This window comes from Bombina bombina, chromosome 4, assembly GCF_027579735.1.
Source record: "Bombina bombina isolate aBomBom1 chromosome 4, aBomBom1.pri, whole genome shotgun sequence".
In the NCBI taxonomy this organism is placed as follows: domain Eukaryota; kingdom Metazoa; phylum Chordata; class Amphibia; order Anura; family Bombinatoridae; genus Bombina; species Bombina bombina.
The window spans coordinates 261232822-261253671 of NC_069502.1; the positions used below are offsets into that span (position 1 = coordinate 261232822).

Genomic DNA, 20850 nt, shown 5'->3' on the forward strand with positions numbered 1-20850 from the left:
ATTACTGGAGGGAAGGGTCATACCTAGTGATGCACCGAAATGGAAATTCTGGACCGAAACCGAATCCGAAAATCCGGGATACACTTGGCCAAAAACCGAAACTGATACCGAAAATGTATTTTTTCAAATTATTTTCAAATAACATTTTTTTAGTTTTTTTTTTGCATAATTAGAGCCAATAAAAAAAGCCCACACTTTTATTGAAAGTAACACACTAAAATTGGACAAAAATATCTTAAAACAATAATATGCTACACAATAATTTTACCAAGAAAAAAAAAAAAACAGGCAAAAAATAATGCCATTTTAGACCAAAATGTTTCTGCGACCAAAATTTTGGTGCATCCCTACTTAAAACAATTATAAATATCAATATACCGTATTATTCTTCATTTAGTTTTATGTAACATAATCATATTTAACAGGTTTTTTTTTTACCAATTATCCAAATAAAGTATAATCCTAGAAAACTCATTATATGCAGAACAGTAAGTGAAGTAATAAACTTAAACAGCAGCTCTAGGCTAGCATCAAATTTGAAATATGCTACACAATAATTTTACCAAAACTAACAGGCAAAAAAACCGAAAACCGAAATAGCCAAAAATGCAATTTTCGGCCGAAACTTTCTGCGGCCGAAATTTCGGTGCATCCCTAGTCATACCCTCCCTCAGGATAAGTCAAATAAGACAAGGACCAAACAAAATAATTTTCTTTCCTTTCGAAACTTCAAGAGTGGTCCCTCTACCTCTTCCCCTGCTGCAAAGCAAGAGGGGAACTTTGCTCAATCCAAGCCAACCTGGAGACCTAATCAGGCTTGGAACAAGGGTAAACAGGTCAAAAAGCCTGCTGCTGCCACTAAGTCAGCATGAAGGGGTAGCCCCCGATCCGGGACCGGATCTAGTAGGGGGCAGACTCTCTCTCTTTGCTCAGGCCTGGGCAAGAGACGTTCAGGATTCCTGGGCAGTAGAAATTGTAACCCAGGGATACCTTCTAGTTTTCAAGGATTCCCCTCCAAGGGGGAGGTTCCATCTTTCTCAATTGTCTGTAAACCCGACAAAAAGAGAGGCGTTCTTACGCTGTGTAGAAGACCTTTTTACCATGGGAGTGATCTGCCCAGTTCCAAAAGCAGAACAGGGGCAGGGTTTCTACTCCAATCTGTTTATAGTTCCCAAAAAGGAGGTAACCTTCAGACCAATTCTGGATCTCAAGATCCTAAACCAATTCCTAAGAGTTCCATCTTTCAAGATGGAGACCATTCGGACTATCTTACCATTGATCCAGGAGGGTCAATATATGACCACCGTGAACTTAAAGGATGCGTATCTGCACATTCCTATCCACAAAGATCATCACCAGTTCCTCAGGTTCGCCTTTCTGGACAAGCATTATCAGTTTGTGGCTCTTCCTTTCGGGTTGGCCATGGCGCCGCGAATCTTCACGAAGGTGCTAGGGTCCCTTCTGGAAGTTCTAAGGCCACGGGGCATAGCAGTGGTGCCTTATCTAGATGACATTCTAATTCAAGCGTCGTCCTTCCAACTAGACAAGTCTCACACGGACATAGTGTTGGCCTTTCTAAGGTCTCACGGGTGGAAAGTGAACGTAAAAAAGAGTTCTCTTTCCCTCCTCACAAGAGTTTCATTTCTAGGGACTCTGATAGACTCGGTGGACATGAAAATATTTATGACGGAGGTCAGGAAATCAAAGATTTTGTCCACCTGCCGAGCTCTTCATTCCATTCCTCGGCCGTCAGTGGCTCAGTGTATGGAGGTAATCGGACTAATGGTAGCGGCAATGGACATAGTTCCGTTTGCTCGCTTGCATCTCAGACCACTGCAACTATGCATGCTCAATCAGTGGAATGGGGATTATGTGGATTTATCTCCTCAGATAAATCTGGATCAAGAGACCAGAGACTCTCTTCTTTGGTGGTTGTCACAGGATCATCTGTCCCAGGGAATGTGTTTCCGCAGGCCAGAATGGGTTATAGTGATGATAGACGCCAGCCTTCTGGGCTGGGGTGCAGTCTGGAATTCCCTGAAAGCTCAAGGTTAGTGGACTTGGGAGGAGGCTCTCCTACCGATAAATATTCTGGAATTAAGAGCGATATTCAATGCTCTCCAGGCATGGCCTTAGCTGGCTTCGGCCAGATTCATCAGGTTTCAGTCGGACAACATCACGACTGTGGCTTATATCAATCATCAGGGCGGAACAAAGAGTTCCTTAGCGATGATAGAGGTCTCAATCCAATGGGCAGAGGCTCACTCTTGCCATCTGTCAGCGATCTATATCCCAGGTGTAGAGAACTGGGAGGCAGATTTTCTAAGTCATCAGACTTTTCATCCGGGGGAGTGGGAACTCCATCCGGGGGTGTTTGCTCAGCTGGTTCGGCTATGGGGCACACCAGAGTTGGATCTGATGGCGTCTCGTCAGAACGCCAAACTTCCTTGTTACGGCTCCAGGTCAAGGGATCCTCAGGCTGTACTGATAGATGCTCTAGCAGTACCCTGGTCATTCAACCTGGCTTATGTGTTTCCACCTTTCCCTCTCCTTCCACGTCTGATTGCCAGAATCTAACAGGAGAGAGCATCTGTGATTTTGATAGCACCTGCGTGGCCACGCAGGACTTGGTATGCAGACCTGGTGGACATGTCATCCCTTCCACCATGGTCTCTGCCATTGAGACAGGACCTTCTGATTCAAGGTCCATTCAAGCATCCAAATCTAATTTCTCTGCAACTGACTGCTTGGAGATTGAACGCTTGATTCTATCAAAGCGGGGTTTCTCTGAGTCAGTCATAAATACCTTGATTCAGGCTCGAAAGCCTGTCACCAGGAAAATCTATCATAAGATATGGTGTAAATATCTTCATTGGTGTGAATCCAAAGTCTTCTCCAGGAGTAAAATCAGGATTCCTAGGATTTTGTCTTTTCTCCAAGAGGGATTGGAGAAAGGATTATCAGCTAGTTCCCTAAAGGGACAGATATCTGCTCTGTCTATTTTGTTGCACAAGCGTCTGGCAGATGTTCCAGACGTTCAGGCTTTTTGTCAGGCTTTAGTTAGAATTAATCCTGTGTTTAAACCTATTGCTCCGCCATGGAGTCTAAATTTAGTTCTTAGAGTTCTTCAGGGGGTTCCGTTTGAACCCATGCATTCCATAGATATTAAGCTTTTATCTTGGAAAGTTTTGTTCCTAGTTGCTATCTCTTCAGCTCGAAGAGTTTCTGAACTATCTGCATTACTATGTGACTCTCCTTATCTTGTGTTCCATGCTGATAAGGTGGTTTTGCGTACCAAGCCTGGGTTCCTACCTAAGGTTGTTACTAACAGGAATATGAATCAAGAAATTGTTGTTCCTTCTCTGTGTCCTAATCCTTCTTCTAAGAAGGAACGTCAGTTGCACAACTTGGACATGGTTCGTGCTTTGAAATTTTATTTGCAGGCAACCAAAGATTTTCGTCAAACATCTTCTTTGTTTGTTGTCTATTCTGGAAAGCGTAGGGGTCAAAAGGCTACGGCGACTTCTCTTTCCTTTTGGCTGAAAAGCATCTTCCGTTTAGCTTATGAGGCTGCTGGACAGCAGCCTCCTGAAAGGATTAAAGCTCATTCTACTAGAGTGGTAGCTTCCACATGGGCTTCCACATGGGCTGTTGAACAGATTTGTAAGACTGCGACTTGGTCGTTGCTTCATACCTTTTCAAAATTTTATAAATTTGATACTTTTGCTTCTTCGGAGGCTATTTTTGGGAGAGAGGTTTTGCAAGCAGTGGCGCCTTCCGTTTAGGTTCCTGTCTTGTCCCTCCCTTCATCCGTGTCCTAAAGTTTTGGTATTGGTATCCCACAAGTTAGGATGAATCCGTGGACTCTGTACATCATGCAAAAGAAAACAAAATTAATGCTTACCTGATAAATTTCTTTCTTTTGCGATGTACCGAGTCCACGGCCCGCCCTGTCTATTCAATATAGATAGTATTTTTTTATGTAAACTTCAGTCACCTCTGCACCTTATAGTTTCTCCTTTTCTTCCTTGGCCTTCGGTCGAATGACTGGGGGGTGGAGTTAAGGGGGGAGCTATATAGACAGCTCTGCTGTGGTGCTCTCTTTGCTACTTCCTGTCAGGAAGGACAATATCCCTCAAGTTAGGATGAATCCGTGGACTCGGTACATCGCAAAAGAAAGAAATGTATCAGGTAAGCATTTTTTTTTTTTTTTTTGCTAAGCTTATTTGCTGGTTTATACTATGCATTTTAAATAATTTTCTTTTATGTCCATTAAGTATTTGTAGTTTATAGGGTATCTATACTATATCAAAGCAGATACATTGCATTTTAGATTACATAACTCTTTTACACTAAAAAAGTAAAATAGTCATAATAATGTAATTAAGAATTGTTTTTATAGGAGTTTAAAACATTGGAGTGAGCACTATGTTAACTTTCAAACCTAATATAGAAGAAAGGGACAAGGACATGTGTAATAATTGTATTTTTTTGCTAGAGGTTATCTGTGTCCTTCTGCAGTCATGTGATTAACAAGACATTAATCCCATATTAATCTTTGTTTCCTGACAGGTGGAGCATTATGGTTTATGAAACCAAACTGCCTACCCAGTCACTAGATTCCAGCGCAGCTTCAGACCCAAATGAGGATTGTGAGGTGAGATATAGATGATGGCAATGAGTTTGTGTTGTCCAGAAACAGGTTTGCTGATGGGATCTACTGTTCAACATATTTTCCTACAATGGTAAATTAATCCTTTTTTTTTTTTTCTTCTAAAACGCAGAGAGTTAACTTCTCAACTTATCTGTGGCAAACACCTTTATAGAAAATGTATTTTATGAACCAGTCACCTTTATCACAAATTAAATTTACACAGCAGGAATAGAAGTTAGGCAAGGCATGAGATCCACCAGTCCTCATAAGATACCATAGAATTACAGCTTTGAAATCGTTCAGACACATTCTGAGAAAGGTAGACTATAGAAGTCTACACAAGAAAGTCATGATCTGTATATATTGTGACAAGTGGTGGGCTAGAAGGTCACACCGCTCCATAAGGTCAATGATCTAATAATGATTATTTTATTTCTGAGCATATGAGAGGGGTCACCTTTTCTTTCTACTTGGAGTTAGACTTTATTGAAACTTGTGATTCTCCTTTCTGTCCACAAAGATGGGCGGAAATGTTCCCAAGTAGGGCAACCTTGTCCGTCTCCCCTTAGTACATGGGGCCATTAGAACCTTACATGACCACAGTATTTTACTTGCCATAGCAGTTCAACAAGTTATTGTGCCAGTGCCATCAAAACAATAAAGGCCAGGGTGCTATTTAAGCTTGTTCATTATTTGTGACTTTTAACTGATTGTGAATCTCACAATTTATGGCAATGTATAACAGGCTGATCTGTAGAACGCATATATTCACCAAAGGCATTATTGCTTCTTACATTTAGTTACCCTTGGTTATCATCTCCATTGTGTTATCATCATTTACAAGCTATATAATTCAGAATATTTACAGCTTTGATGGCAATTACCCTATATCTTTATAATCCATTACCCTATATCTCTATAATCCATTTGACATTTTATGTCTGTTGGTTTAAAGTGGCTGAAGAGTCAAAATTAACGTGAAAAAGCCTCATAACGCTGCTTTTTCACTACCGCTGGTATTACGAGTCTTGTAGGTATAGCTGTACGGCACACTTTTTTGGCTGTCACGCAACGTAACTACCGTACTTTTTAAAAAGTCCTTTTTCAATGGGACTTCCATAGCGCCGGTATTACGAGTTTACCTGTTCGGCCAAAAAGTGAGCGGTACAGTCTATAACTACAAGATCTGTACCGTAAACTGAAAGTCAGTAGTTATGGGTTTTACGTTGAAAAGCTGTAGCATAAAACTCATAACTAAAGTGTCACAAAGTACACTAACACCCATAAACTACATATTAACCCCTAAACCGAGGCCCTCCCGCATCGCAAACACTAAAATAAAATTATTAACTCCTAATCTGCCGTTCTGGACACCGCCACCACTATAATAAACATATTAACCCCTAAACCGCCGCACTCCCGCATCGTAAACACTAGTTAAATATTATTAACCCCTAATCTGCTGCCCCAATGTCGTCACCATCTACATACACTTATTAACCCCTAATCTGCTGTCCTTAACATTGCCGCAACCTACATTACTGTTATTAACCCCAAATCTGCTGCCCCCAAAATCGCCGCCACCTAACTACACTTATTAACCCGTAATATGCTGCCCCCAATGTCGCTGCCACTATACTAAAGTTATTAACCTATAAACCTAACCCTAACATAACCCTAACCCTAACACCCACTAACTTTAACATAATTAAAGTAATCCCAAATAAAAATGACAATACCTAAATTATTCCTATTTAAAAGTAAATAAATACTTACCTGTAAAATAAAACCTAAGATCGCTACATTATAACTAATAGTTATATTGTATCTAGCTTATGTTTTATTTTTATTTCACAGGTAAGTTTGTATTTATTTTAACTAGGTAGACTAGTTAGTAAATAGATATTAACTATTTACTAGCTACCTAGTCAAAATAAATACAAATTTACCTGTAAAATAAAACTTACACTAAAACCTAACATTACACTAAAATTAAATAAATTAAATTAACAAAATACATTTATTTAAATTACAAAAAATAATAAACACTAAATTACACAAAATAAAAAAGAAATGATCAAATATTTAAACTAATTACACCTAATCTAATAGCCCTACTAAAATAAAAAAAGCCCCCCCAAAGAAATCAGCTCTTTTACCTGTAAAAAAAAAAAATACAAACAACCCCCCAACAGTAAAACCCACCACCCATACAACCAACCCCCCCAAATAAAACCTACTTAAAAATCCTAAGCTCCCCATTGCCCTGAAAAGGGCATTTGGGTGGGCATTGCCCTTAAAAGGGCATTTAGCTCCTATACGTTGCCCAAAGTCCCTAATCTAAAATAGAAAAAACCAACCCAATAAACCCTTTTCAAAAACCTAACACTAACCCCCGAAGATCCACTTGCAATCAGCCAATAGGATTGAGCTTTAATCCTATTGGCTGATCCAATTGCATCAGCCAATAGGATTTTTTACCCTTTAATTCTGATTTACTGATAGAATTCTATCAGCCAATCAGAATTCAAGGGACGCCATCTTGGATGAAGTCATTTAACGGAAACTTCATTCTTGAACAGCCATCGAAAGAAGAGGATGCGCGCCGGGTGTCTTGAAGATGGAGCTGCTCCGCGTCGGAAGGATGAAGATAGAAGATGCCGTCTGGATGAAGACTTCTGCCCGCCTGGAGGACGACTTCTTGCCGCTTGGATGAAGACTTCTCCCGGATTCATTGATGACTTCTTGCCGCTTGGATGAAGACTTTTACCGGCTTGATGAGGATGGATGTCCGGTCTTCAAAAACTGTAAGTGGATCTTCAGGGGTTAGTGTTAGGTTTTTTTAGGGGTATATTGGGTGGGTTTTAATTTTAGATTAGGGACTTTGGGCAATGTTAAAGAGCTAACTGCCCTTTTAAGGGCAATGCCCATCCAAGTGCCCTTTTCAAGGCAATGGGGAGCTTAGGTTTTTTGGGTAGGTTTTTTTTGGGGGGGGGGTTTGGTTGTGTAAGTGGTGGGTTTTACTGTTGGGGGGGTTGTTGTTTTTTTACAGGTAAAAGAGCCGATTTCTTTGGGGCAATGCCCTGCAAAAGGCCCTTTTAAGGGCCATTGGCAGTTTAGTGTAGGCTAGGGTTTTGTTTTCGGGGGGCTTTTTTATTTTGATAGGGCTATTAGATTAGGTGTTATTAGTTTAAATATTTGATAATTTCTTTTTTATTTTGTGTAATTTAGTGTTTATTATTTTTTGTAATTTAGATAAATGTATTTTGTTAATTTAATTTATTTAATTTTAGTGTAATGTTAGGTTTTAGTGTAACTCAGGTTAGGTTTTATTTTACAGGTAACTTTGTATTTATTCTAACTAGGTAGCTAGTAAATAGTTAATAACTATTTACTAACTAGTCTACCTAGTTAAAATAAATACAAACTGACAAAATAAAAATAAAACCTAAGCTAGCTACAATGTAACTATTAGTTATATTGTAGCTAGCTTAGGTTTTATTTTATAGGTAAGTTTGTATTTAGTTTTAAATAGGAATTATTTAGGTAATAATAGTAATTTGTATTTAGATTTATTTTAATTATATTAAAGTTAGGGGGGTTAGGGTTAGACTTAGGGTTAGGTTTAGAGGTTAATATGTTTATTTAGTGTTAGTGGTGTGGGAGGCCAGAGGTTTAGGGGTTAATAACTTTAGTATAGTGGCGACGGCGACGTTGGGGTCGGCAGATTAGGGGTTAATAAGTGTAGGTAGGTGGCGGCAGATTAGGGGTTAATAAGTGTAATGAAGGTGGCGCCGATGTTGGGGGCGGCAGATTAGGGGTTAATAAGTGTAATGTAGGTAGCGGCGATGTCGGGGGCAGCAGATTAGGGGTTAATAAGTGTAATGTAGGTGGCGGCGATGTCGGGGGCGGCAGATTAGGGATTAATAAGTGTAATGTAGGTGGGGGCGATGTCGGGGGCGGCAGATTAAGGATGTTTAGACTCAGGGTTTATGTTATGGTGTTAGGTTTAAACATACATTTTCTTTCCTCATAGGAATCAATGGGGCTGCGTTACGGAGCTTTACGCTCCATTATTGCAAGTGTTAGGCTTTTTTTTAGCCGGCTCTCCCCATTGATGTCTATGGGGAAATCATGTACGAGCACGTAAAACCAGCTCAAAGCAGTGCTGGTATTTGTGTGCGGTATGGAGCTCAACGCTGCCATATTGCTCGCAAACGCAGGTTTTTGGAAAACCTGTAATAGCAGCGCGATTAAAGGTGAGCGGTGGAAATAACTTGCAAGTTATTACCGAGCCACTCATAACGCAAAACTCATAATCTGGCCGTAAATTAGGGAAGTGTGAATGTAAAGTGGCCTCCACTTTACAACCCCAGCTCCACTATTGGAGTATTTTCTTTGCAACTAGGAACATGGCTCAAGAATGTCCATGAACAAAGAGCCAGTAAGAGAACTTCAGAATCAGATTTAAAGGGACATAAAACAAGTTGGGATAGAGAAAACATATAATATGTACTTTAATTACTTTACCTGCAAATTTATACTGCAGTGCCTCACCATTACCCTAGTCTTTTAAATTTCCGAATTATACAGCTCTAACTCCCCCCACACAATTCCTTCTATGATTGTATCTATATCCACCTTTGTTTGGTAGAATACAAGACTTTAACACTCATTATCTGCTGGAGCATGCCTAGAAGCAAATAAGCTGCTGTGAACTCAGTTGAAATACAATGTCTGTGTTTCTGATGCTAAACACTCATAAGGGGGGTGGATCAGACTTCTCCAGACAGCATAGATATGTAACTCATTTTGCTTAGTTTTGTAAATTATTTTAAAATACTTGCTAGCAATTTTTAAAGCATTTTATTATGCAAACTATTTGTACTTAACCCTTTTAGGATATGCACAGTTCTCAGCATGTTTTTTTGGCACTTTAACATCTTGAATGTAAACCAAATTATTATTTGTCCATCAGGACATGAAACCCAAACAATTATTTAATGATGTAATTTTAAATGACATTCCAATTTTCCTCTACTATCACGTTTTATTCATTTTTTTATATCCTTTATCAAAAGAGCAGCAATGCACTACTGGCAGCTAGCTGAACACATCAAGTGAGCCAATGACAAGAAGAATATATGTGTAGCCACCAATCAGCAGGTAGCTCAAAGTAGTGCATTGCTGCTGCTGGGCCTACCTAAGTATTATTTTCAACAAATGATACACAGAGAACAAAGCAAATTAGATAATAGATGTAAATTGGACAGTGGTTTAAAATTGCGTGATCTGTCTGAATCATGAAACTTAAATTTTTACTTTTCTGTCCCTTTAATTATTATTTTTAGTATTCTCAATTTATAAAGCGCCAACAGATTCTGCAGCGCTGTCCATGGGTAACAAAGATAAAAGTACAGTACAATTTGAGACACCAGACAAAATTTAACAAACAAATACAGGGGGACTTGGGGGCCCTGTTCCCGTGGGAACTTACAATCTAGATGGGTAGGAGGGTGAGAAACAGGAGATAGGGACTGCAAAAGTTGGAATGATGTTAGCGTGGAGTTAGATGAGGGCAATTATTAGGCACCTTCATCTATAAAAGCTGAAGTTTAATACCAGCCTGAGATTGACAGACTAGAAATGACTGTATTCGTATTCATTCTGCTTGTTTGCATCAGACCAGCATAGACTTTATGCAGTCCGTATCAAATTGCAGCATCTTGATTCCAGATAATATTAAAAAGGAATTATTTTATATTGGCCAGTGTTAATAATCTTAGACAGAGCAGGCCCAAGATGGCATAAAATGGCACAAGCAATTTGCTGTCCCCACCATAGTACTTGATTAAATTGTTTGCTGCCGTAGTACTTTATACATTCTCTTATGAATCCATTCTATATATCTGCAATTGAGCTTTATTATATATTATGGTTTAAAATAAATTAAAGATTTGTTTTAACGTTTCTTTAACGTCCCTGTAATTTTTTTTTTTAAAAAAGGTATGTTGGTCATTGATCGCCAGTTTGGGTGCATACTTGGTTTCCTACTACTGATCTTGTTATTACTTCTCAATCTTCTAATTCCTAGTTATATTTAAAAACATAAATGGTGACGAATAATAGCAAATATGCTGGTAGTTTAGTGTGTTAATCCTTACTGAAGGAGTCATATTACAGCACCTGAGTAAACCCTTCCCCAAGGCAATCACTGAAACTATGTATACTATAACTTAATACTGGTTGTGTCCTGTTTCCATTTTGTTACTTTCAGATGAGTAAGAACAAGTTAGTTAAAGTGATAGTAAACTTCAAGGGATAGTCTAGTCAAAATTAAACTTTCATGATTCAGATAGAGCATGCAATTTTAAGCAACTTTCTAATTTGCTCCTATTATAAAATTTTCTTTGTTCCTTTGGTATCTTTATTTGAAAATGCAGTAATGTAAGCTTAGGAGCCTGTCCATTTTTGTTTCAGCACCTGGGTAGCGCTTGCTGATTGGTGGTTACATTTAGACAACATTTGTAATAAATCATTACCCGCAACCTATACTCTATTTGTGTCTTAGATGACTAATCCGGGTCTGTCCAATCATTGCGTGCCCTCTTTGGCGTCCAGCTCATGAATTTTAACTCCCCTGTTTAAATATGTGTATGTATGTATGTGTATATATGCATATACATTTATATATATATATATATATATATATAAATATATATATATATATATATATATATATACACAGTAAATATACAGTATATACTATATATTTATATATATATATATATATATATATATATACATACAAATCCCCAAAATAAGTAGCACTTGCCAGGACTTTAAATCATGTGCAATTTAATCCACAAGTGTAGTGACGTTTCGGGATGCAATCCCCACCCTCTGAGGATTAAATTGATGGAATTGATTTAAAGTCCTGGCGAGTGCTTCTTATTTTGGGGATTTGTGTATATACTTTGAATACACCCCAGGCTGTTGAGACTTGGTAAAGTGTGTGCAGAGCTGCATGGACAATATATATATACTATATATATATATATATATATATATATATATGCATTGGAGCCCTTTGCAGTCAAGTAGCTTAAAAAATCATATTTTCTTCTTAAATGGAAAGAGCTGCAATCATTACTTTTGGGAAAATAAGAACCTAGCCACCAGGAGGAGGCAAAGACACCCCAGCCGAAGGCTTAAATACTCCTCCCACTTCCCTCACCCCCTCAGTCATTCTTTGCCTTTCGTCCCAGGAGGTTGGCAGAGAAGTGTCAGAATTTAATTTGTCTCTTATGGAGGGTAGTCCTCTTCGACATGGGACAGGAGTTTTAAGTAATTCTGTCAGTCTCTCAGTGAGGGCTTGGATGAAAGTTTGAGTCCGGAGATGCAGGGAGAGTCTTTCTGCGAAACCATCCCGGCTCATGTTAACAGCTCCTCAAGCAATCGGCGTTGTCGAACTTCGCTCCGCTGCCTGCTTTCTTCTCTCAAGTCCATGGCGGTGGCGATGCTACTATCTGTCACACTTGAAGGGCTGTGTTCCTATTCCATGGCATAGGTTCCGTTAAGATCGTTTCATTTTTTTTCCTCGTGAATGTACTGTAATATAGATGTTTTCCCGAGAGGCTACCACCTTGCGGGACTAACTTAACATAAGGGTCTCAGTGAGTCTCCTTTTAGTATCTTGGAATCAAGGGTTAATATCTCTTGAGGGGGGTTATTGAACAGGGTTTTTTTAAATCATGTTTGTTATGTGATTCAATCTGCTTATGTGTAGTGTTAAATGGGCTCATGGCTTGGAACATAAAGGCCTTCGGAAGTGATGCAACCTTATGGTTGGGCGTGTTTTTTTCAGACTATACGGTTCACCTTCTGGCCGGACGTGATTACACTTTGTCTTCCATTTCCGCATTCCTGACTGTGTGGCGACGGAGAAATTCTAGTTTGCAGGGGTCTGGTTTATAGGAGGTGGTGAGTACCCCAGCCATTGTGGGTGTTAGGTGCCATTTTGTTTTGTTTTATAGTCCATATTGGCATAATTCTCTATCCAGCTATGGAGGATTCTGAGGCTGAGACTGTTCAAATTTCAGACTCGGTTATGGAGGATTCTGATACTGAGACTGTTCTAATTTCAGATTCAGATTTTTCGTCCGGGGAAGAATCCGGTTGGCCTCGTTGACACATGTCAATCAGTTATGTTCGGTGTGCCGTATTAGAGCGCCTTGTTCCTCGGGCTCGAGTACTCAAGGGACAGCTGAGCCATCCGCCTCTGGGGGTCCTGTCCTCCAATAAGCGAGTTCCCTACCGCTTCATACTTCTACACATGCGGGTAACCCAGATTATGATTATTCCTCCATGCAGGGCGGCTTGTTCCCCCCGGAGGTTGCAGCACGTTTTCGCTTCCACATATTCTTGGCGATTATTCGTCTGCAGAGTCCAGACGTTTATGCGCGATTGTGCTTGTGCCCTATTGTCCCGGGTCTACCGCTTGGGGAGGGCCTATACAGTTCCCTGCGGGTGTAGCTGTCCCTGAGTGTTGTGCCTTTCGTTACAGAGTTGCGCGCCTTCGCATCTTACTCAGACATGTTTTTCAGTTATTCAATGACCCTATCCTTAACGGATACATGAATTTTTAGTCTGCTTCTTCGAATGGTGCACCTCATTAGACATGTGGTGATGATGTAATCTCCTGACCGGTCTTATTGTGATCCTTCACTGTTTTTTTTGGAAGAGTAGGGCTCCGTTTGGCTGGTCCTGCGGGTGGGCCTGTTTTCTTCTTGGGCGTTAACCTATGGGTTGCCTTATATTTTCTTTTTATCCAATTAGGATGTCTTTTTTTTTGTTTATCTGTTTCCTTCGGGAATCTTAAACTTGGATCGATACTCTCTGTTACTTCTGCAGAAGTGTTTTTGGGGACATGTTAGTCCTATGGATGTCTGTTTTCCCTTCTTCCCCTCTGAGCGAGGATTCATGCAGCTTGACGGTTAGGACCCTGGTTGCAGGCTGGTCCTGTTGGGTTCGATTCTGTCTTGGGGCTATTCAGACACGTGGCGCTGTTCTGCTTGGCTGGTCCGGTCGAGGAGCTGATTGCTTATGTTATCATTATTTTACAATTTTCACCTAAGCATTCTAGAGGACCTGTGGGTCCGTGAGGCGGGAAGGATTGTCTCAGTCCTTATAGCCTTCAATCTGGATGACTGGGTCAGTGGTGTTTCCGCTGCGTCACTCTCTTTTGGTCTGGTGTTATCGGACCCTAGAGTTCCCTTCCCCACGTAGTGGAGGGTTGGGGGCTTAGCGCCCTTTTCCCGCAGTCTTGAGCGGTTGGCCGTTTTTAAAGGCTCGGGACTTGTCCTTTGTGTACTTGGTCCTCAGCAGCTAGTAGTTGGACAGCTGTTGGCAGCGCATGCTTTTCAGTATGTAACCAGCTGCAGCTATTGCACATTGACTGTGTACTGTCTAGCTTTTTTAGGAGACCTTTTGGGTCTTCCTCCGTTGTCTCCGTGTGGGTTAGTTCTCCTTTTAGGGACCTGGGTTCCCCTCTGGGAGATGGTTGTCCCTGTTAGGGACTCTGGGCGTGGTCTCCTTTGGACTTGCTTGAGTTCTTCCAGGATCTGGGGATGCTTTGCGCCTTTTTCTCCCTGTGATCCTCTGTTTGTAGGGAGGTGGTGTGGAGTCCAGCCTTGCTCGAGGGGTTTTGGCCTTGCGTTATTTCCTTGCCTTGTTGTCCTCAGACTGTTTGTGAGTCTAGGGGCCCTAGGGTCGTTGTACGACTTTTCCCACCTTGGCACCTTTGGAGTGTTGGACTCCGGCAAGAGGTGGTCCCTTCCTTAGGTCGGGACTTGCGAGTTCTTCTCTTTATCCGGTTTGATCTGGATATGCATTGATAGCCCCTGTGGTCTGGTTTTTCATATCAGACAGGGTGTTACGTTCTCAGGTATTGTTTGTTTAAACAATTGGGGGCCCGGACCTGTTTTCTCCCTAGAACTTCTGGTTGCTGAGGCTTCGCTCAGTGTTTTCCCTTGTGAATCCCGTTGTGGGTTGTTACCGGACTTTTAGGCTTAAGGGCTGGTTTGGGGTTCCCCAGTTCCTGGGAACTTGGGCTATGTCCTTACTTGGACTACTTGACCTGGTCATGGTTGGCCAGGTTTTCTTAGTGAATGTTGCTCATTGGGCTGTTCTGTGCCTTATGGTTGGATTCCCTGGGTCAGCTTGCTGTAGAAACCCTTGGATTCACTGCTCTGCAGACGAATGGGTTTGCAGTGTCTCTGTTGCAACTATTGCGCATGGGATATGTGTTAGCGAGCTAGTCTTAGGGGGATCCCTTCGAAGGTGCGTAGGGGATTGATTTCTCCTTTAGCCTGGGGCTTCGTGGCTTGTGGACAGGTGCTGCCTTTTGGTCCCATCCCTTTTCTTAGGATGAGGGCTTATGCTCCTTCTTCTGGAGATGTGGTCCCTTTCTTAGGGCTTCTCTTGGTTTCAGGAGGTTGGAATTGTGGGTTAACCTTCAGAAAAGAGGTGTTCTCTCTGGGTTGTTACGTTCCATCTGGAGTCTTGCTGGCTCTGTGTCGAGACTATGTTGGGCCTTTTTGTTAGATCCTTGGGTCTATAGCCTTGTCGTCTGTTCTTGGAGTTCGGTTGTACCGGTGCTTGGTTGGATGGCGGTGGCCATTCTTCGGCTCATTTTTGAGCTGGTTTTGGGGTCTGTTCCCCTGTTTTAGACCTGCCGATGCTTGGGCTGGCCCGGCTGGGAGTGGGTTCTAAGAGACGTTGTCTTTTTCAGGACCTAGGTGTGCATAGCGTTAGCTTCCTAGGCTTACAAGCAGAAGATCCAGGTTTACACTACCTTCGGGTTCTGGGTGTAATCTCTCTTCTTAGGGGGCCTCGTTTGAGGTTCTGTGTATCCCCTTTTGGAGACCTGTGTGTAGATCTGGCAGCTGGATTGTCTAGAGTTTGCCCTCTGTCTGGGGGTTTCTTTTTTGCAGTCTGGCCTCTTGCTGCCCAGCTTCAGCTTCTCAGTAGTATTATTCTGTGTCATCCTGATGCCTTCTGCGTGTTCTTGACTCAGGGTTTCGTCTGGGTTGTTGCACGTTTTTTTGTGATAGAATACTTTGTATTTTAAGTTCGGACAATGTGAGGACTCCATCTTCAGTTGTCTTGTTTGAGAGTACAGTTTCTCTGTTCCTGTGCCAGTCTTATACCTCTGGTTTTTGCCAGGTATAGGCCTAGCCTCCCCTTATCTGTCAGGACCTATTTGGGTCTTGTGAGCTGGACTCGCTATTAGGGGGTTTTCCTTTTTGGATGTGGTGTACTCCCGGTTTTCCTTCGGTTCTCCCTTGCCTTATCCCTTGGTTAGTTCAGGCTGGCGTTCCCTTCATTAGTGCGGGGTGAGTGGTGGGGGACTGACTGTTAGGCGTCTGTGTCTCCCGGAAGACTGTTGGCTCAGTTTGGTCCCATTTGTGGTCTCTAGCTAGGCTGCTGGATTATCTGCGGGTCAGTGTCCTTCGGACTTTTTCTTTTAAGGTCTCTCGGCTTCGGACGAAGCGGGGATTTTTGTTGGGCAGTTGTTTCAGGCTTGGTGTCCTCAGAATGGGCCGCCTATTGTACCCTCCCGTCTTGGAATTCAGTGTCCTCTATAGCTTGGGTATTATTTTTCCCAAAAGTAATAAATGCAGCTGTGGACTCTTTCCATTTAAGAAGAAAAACATAAATTATCCTAACCTGATAATTATTCTTCTGGCACCTTTCACCCTGATATTTCTTCTACTGTTCCTTTTTCCTCGGCTGAATGACTGAGGGATGAGGGAAGTGGGAGGAGTATTTAGGCCTTTGGCTGGGGTGTCTTTGCCTTCTCCTGGGGGCCAGGTTCTTATTTTCCCAAAAGTAATGAATGCATCTGTGGACTCTTTCCATCAGAAGAAAATAAAATTATCAGGTAAGCATAATTTATGTTTTATGCAATATTCATATTTAATAAAGTGTTAAACTGTGTATTTATTGTAAATATTTCATATTCCAATATGCTTCACATAGGGGAATATGTTTTTTTAAATAGTTATTCCTATATACCGTATATCTATACCTATAAATATATATACATATATATATATATATATATATAGAGGTATAGATAAATATTTTACCAAAAAACACATTATAAATATGTATTGAAGGATAAATAGAAATATTCTTCTATGTGAAGAACATTGGAATGTAAAATATTAATATTTCATGTCAGGTTAGCGCACTTGAGTTAACACGATCGTGTTTGCATCTGAGTAAGGACGTTAAATTTTTTTTCCACTTTTCGCGCACCTTTGAAGACTGAGGGATTTAGTTAACGCAGTTGCGATATTCTAAGTTCAGCTTTTTGTGTGCTTCCGGTTAGAGCTCTTGCGAAAACATTTTACTTTTACATTTTAATATGTGCGCACAAAAAGCTTACTTCTAGCGAATTTATCTCTCGAGCAGGAGCGCTAAAATATAGCGCGCCACTTGTAATATAGCCTTAAAGGGGAATAACCTTTCTATAGCATGCTGGGGCTGTACAACTCCACCATATTTGTGTGAATAATATCATACAAAGCTGTGTTTAAAGGGAAAAAAAAGAAGTATTATTATTTTTATGTTGCGATTAGCACCATGCATCCTGCATGTAGTGCCTATCTCTGAGCAGATGACAGCATTTATTGGTAAGTATGCTTTATGGACTGTACAATCAGGATACCAACCAATCAGTGTTTGTGGTAATATTTTAAATATGTCTAAAGCAGCCATTTAACTTGTTTTGCATACTGACTTCCATATCCCTTTTATTCATCATCTGACTGCTTACTTTATAAACCCTTCTTTTTCCTCAGGTTCAGCAAATCCTGGGTTATGAAGATTCAGTGGCCGCTCATCTGTCGCAGATTCTTAGCTCAGATCAGCACTCTGTGGTTATCTCATCGGCCAAGTATGTTTCACTGCACTAATATGAGAAGCTACCTTACTGTCAGATCCATATGCATGTGAGTGTTACAGTGATGCAATAGGTAATGCTGTCTCTTTCTTAGAGTCCTGTGTGAGACAGTGAAAGATTTTGTTGCACGGGTCGGGAAAGCTTATGAAAGAATGACCGAGAGTTGTGAGGAGTCAGAAACTATGGCGGGAAAGGTACTTTCTTTCATTGTTTATTGTGTGTCAGCATTTTATTTTAAAACAGATTTATGTTTTTACTGTGTGCTTAACCCCTACTAAGAGATTAAACACACAGTGAAAGTCAAACAGTGCATTAGAGATCCAGATAAGAATATGGTTGGTGAGCCTGTCAGGCTTATCCTTCAGACTGTTTGCTGATATAAAACTTCATGGGAGCTGGCCTTGTCAGTGTCTTTCACTGTGTTTTTAAAGGGACATGATTCATGTCATGATTTAGGTAGAACATACAATTTTAAACAACTTTCAAATTTACTTCTATTATCTCATTTGTTTTCGTTCTCTTGGTATCCTTTGTTGAGACGCATACCTAGGTAGGCTCAAGAGCTACTTATTGGTGGCTGTACATATATGTTATTGGCTCACCCATGGGCATTGCTGTTTTTTCAACAAAGGATAAGAAGAGAATGGAGCAAATTAGATGATATATTTTTTGGGTTTCATATCGCTTTAACTACTTAGCAGGGCCCTATTCGCTAAACTTTTCTGATCTGGCGAGATTTTGTTAGATGCCTTATTAGTATTACGAGGTCCCTCAGGAATTGTTTTAAAGGCAATTTTACCTTAGGAAATCTATCTCATTAACTCTGTATTAATAATTAAGAACTCTGTATCTCATACTTTATGTTTAGGAGAGACACCTCATTTACAATATAATTCACAGTAAAATAAGTTGCTGATTTATCTCCATCAGGTGAGTTTTTGAGAATTGGGTCCTTAGTGTGAGAATAGTATTTATTTAAAAAATATATATCTTTAGAGCATTTTGTTTTTAAACTATAATATAGGTTTAAAAACAATCGGCTAGATTACGAGTTTTGCGGTAAGAGCAAAAGGTGAGCAAAAGGTGAGCGTAAAGCAAAATTGAGCTCCATACCGCACTCCAATACCAGCGCTGCTGAAAGCTGTGGTGAGCTGGTTTTATGTGCTTGTGCACGATTTCCCCATAGACATCAATGGGGAGAGCTGGCTGTAAAAAAGTCTAACACCTGCAAAAAAGCAGCGTAAAGCTCTGTAACGCAGCCCCATTGATTCCTATGGGGAAAGAACATTTATGTTTACACCTAACACCCTAACATGAACCCCGAGTCTAAACACCCCTAATCTTACACTTATTAACCCCTAATCTGCTGCCCCCGACATCGCCGACACCTACATTATACTTATTAACCCCTAATCTGCCGCTCCGGACATCGCCGCCACTATAATAAACATTTCTCCAACATTGGTGTGTCCGGTCCACGGCGTCATCCTTACTTGTGGGAATATCTCTTCCCCAACAGGAAATGGCAAAGAGTCCCAGCAAAGCTGGCCATATAGTCCCTCCTAGGCTCCGCCCACCCCAGTCATTCTCTTTGCCGTTGCACAGGCAACATCTCCACGGAGATGTTTAAGAAAATGAGGATTTTTCTGACAGAGGTCAGAAAGTCAAAACTTCTAAGCACTTGTCAAGTTCTTCATTCTGTTCCACGTCCTTCCATAGCGCAGTGCATGGAAGTAGTAGGGTTGATGGTTGCAGCAATGGACATAGTTCCTTTTGCACAAATTCATCTAAGACCATTACAACTGTGCATGCTCAAACAGTGGAATGGGGACTATACAGACTTGTCTCCAATGATTCAAGTAGATCAGAAGACCAGAGATTCACTCCGTTGGTGGCTGACCCTGGACCATCTATCCCAGGGAATGAGCTTCCGCAGACCAGAGTGGGTCATTGTCACGACCGACGCCAGTCTAGTGGGCTGGGGCGCGGTCTGGGAATCCCTGAAAGCTCAGGGACTATGGTCTCGGGAAGAGTCTCTTCTCCCGATAAACATTCTGGAACTAAGTGCGATCTTCAATGCTCTCAGGGCTTGGCCTCAGCTAGCAAAGGCCAGATTCATAAGATTCCAATCAGACAACATGACGACCGTTGCGTATATCAATCATCAGGGGGGAACAAGGAGTTCCCTGGCGATGAAAGAAGTGACCAAAATAATTCAATGGGCGGAGGATCACTCCTGCCACCTATCTGCGATCCACATCCCAGGTGTGGAAAACTGGGAAGCGGATTATCTGAGTCGTCAGACATTCCATCCGGGGGAGTGGGAACTCCACCCAGAGATCTTTGCCCAACTAACTCAATTATGGGGCATTCCAGACATGGATCTGATGGCGTCTCGTCAGAACTTCAAGGTTCCTTGCTACGGGTCCAGATCCAGGGATCCCAAGGCGACTCTAGTAGATGCACTAGTAGCACATTGGACCTTCAACCTAGCTTATGTATTTCCACCGTTTCCTCTCATTCCCAGGCTGGTAGCCAGGATCAAACAGGAGAGGGCCTCGGTGATCTTGATAGCTCCTGCGTGGCCACGCAGGACTTGGTATGCAGACCTGGTGAATATGTCATCGGTTCCACCATGGAAGCTACCTTTGAGACAGGACCTTCTTGTTCAGGGTCCATTCGAACATCCAAATCTGGTTTCCCTCCAGCTGACGGCTTGGAGATTGAACGCTTGATTCTATCAAAGCGTGGGTTTTCAGATTCTGTGATAGATACTCTGGTTCAGGCCAGAAAACCGGTAACTAGAAAAATTTACCATAAAATATGGAAAAGATATATCTGTTGGTGTGAATCCAAAGGATTCCCATGGAATAAGATAAAAATTCCTAAGATTCTCTCCTTTCTACAAGAAGGTTTGGAGAAAGGATTATCTGCAAGTTCTCTAAAGGGACAGATCTCTGCTTTATCTGTCTTACTACACAAAAGACTGGCAGCTGTGCCAGATGTTCAAGCATTTGTTCAGGCTCTGGTTAGGATCAAGCCTGTTTACAGACCTTTGACTCCTCCCTGGAGTCTAAATCTAGTTCTTTCAGGTCTTCAAGGGGTTCCGTTTGAACCTTTACATTCCATAGATATTAAGTTACTATCTTGGAAAGTTTTGTTTTTGGTTGCTATTTCTTCTGCTAGAAGAGTTTCAGAGTTATCTGCTCTGCAGTGTTCTCCGCCC

General features: G+C 41.3%; 1 protein-coding gene across 4 annotated transcripts in view; it reads left to right on the top strand.

Annotated features, from left to right (window-relative positions):
- The window catches only part of DGKD (diacylglycerol kinase delta), a 202331-nt gene that overhangs the window by 115297 nt on the left and 66184 nt on the right, over positions 1-20850 (top strand). For all 4 annotated transcript variants that reach the window (XM_053709934.1, XM_053709937.1, XM_053709936.1 and 1 more), the window contains exons 12-14: positions 4573-4657; positions 17524-17618; positions 17719-17818. In XM_053709934.1, the coding sequence (XP_053565909.1) occupies positions 4573-4657; positions 17524-17618; positions 17719-17818 (280 nt within the window). The remainder of the gene's footprint in view (positions 1-4572; positions 4658-17523; positions 17619-17718; positions 17819-20850) is intronic.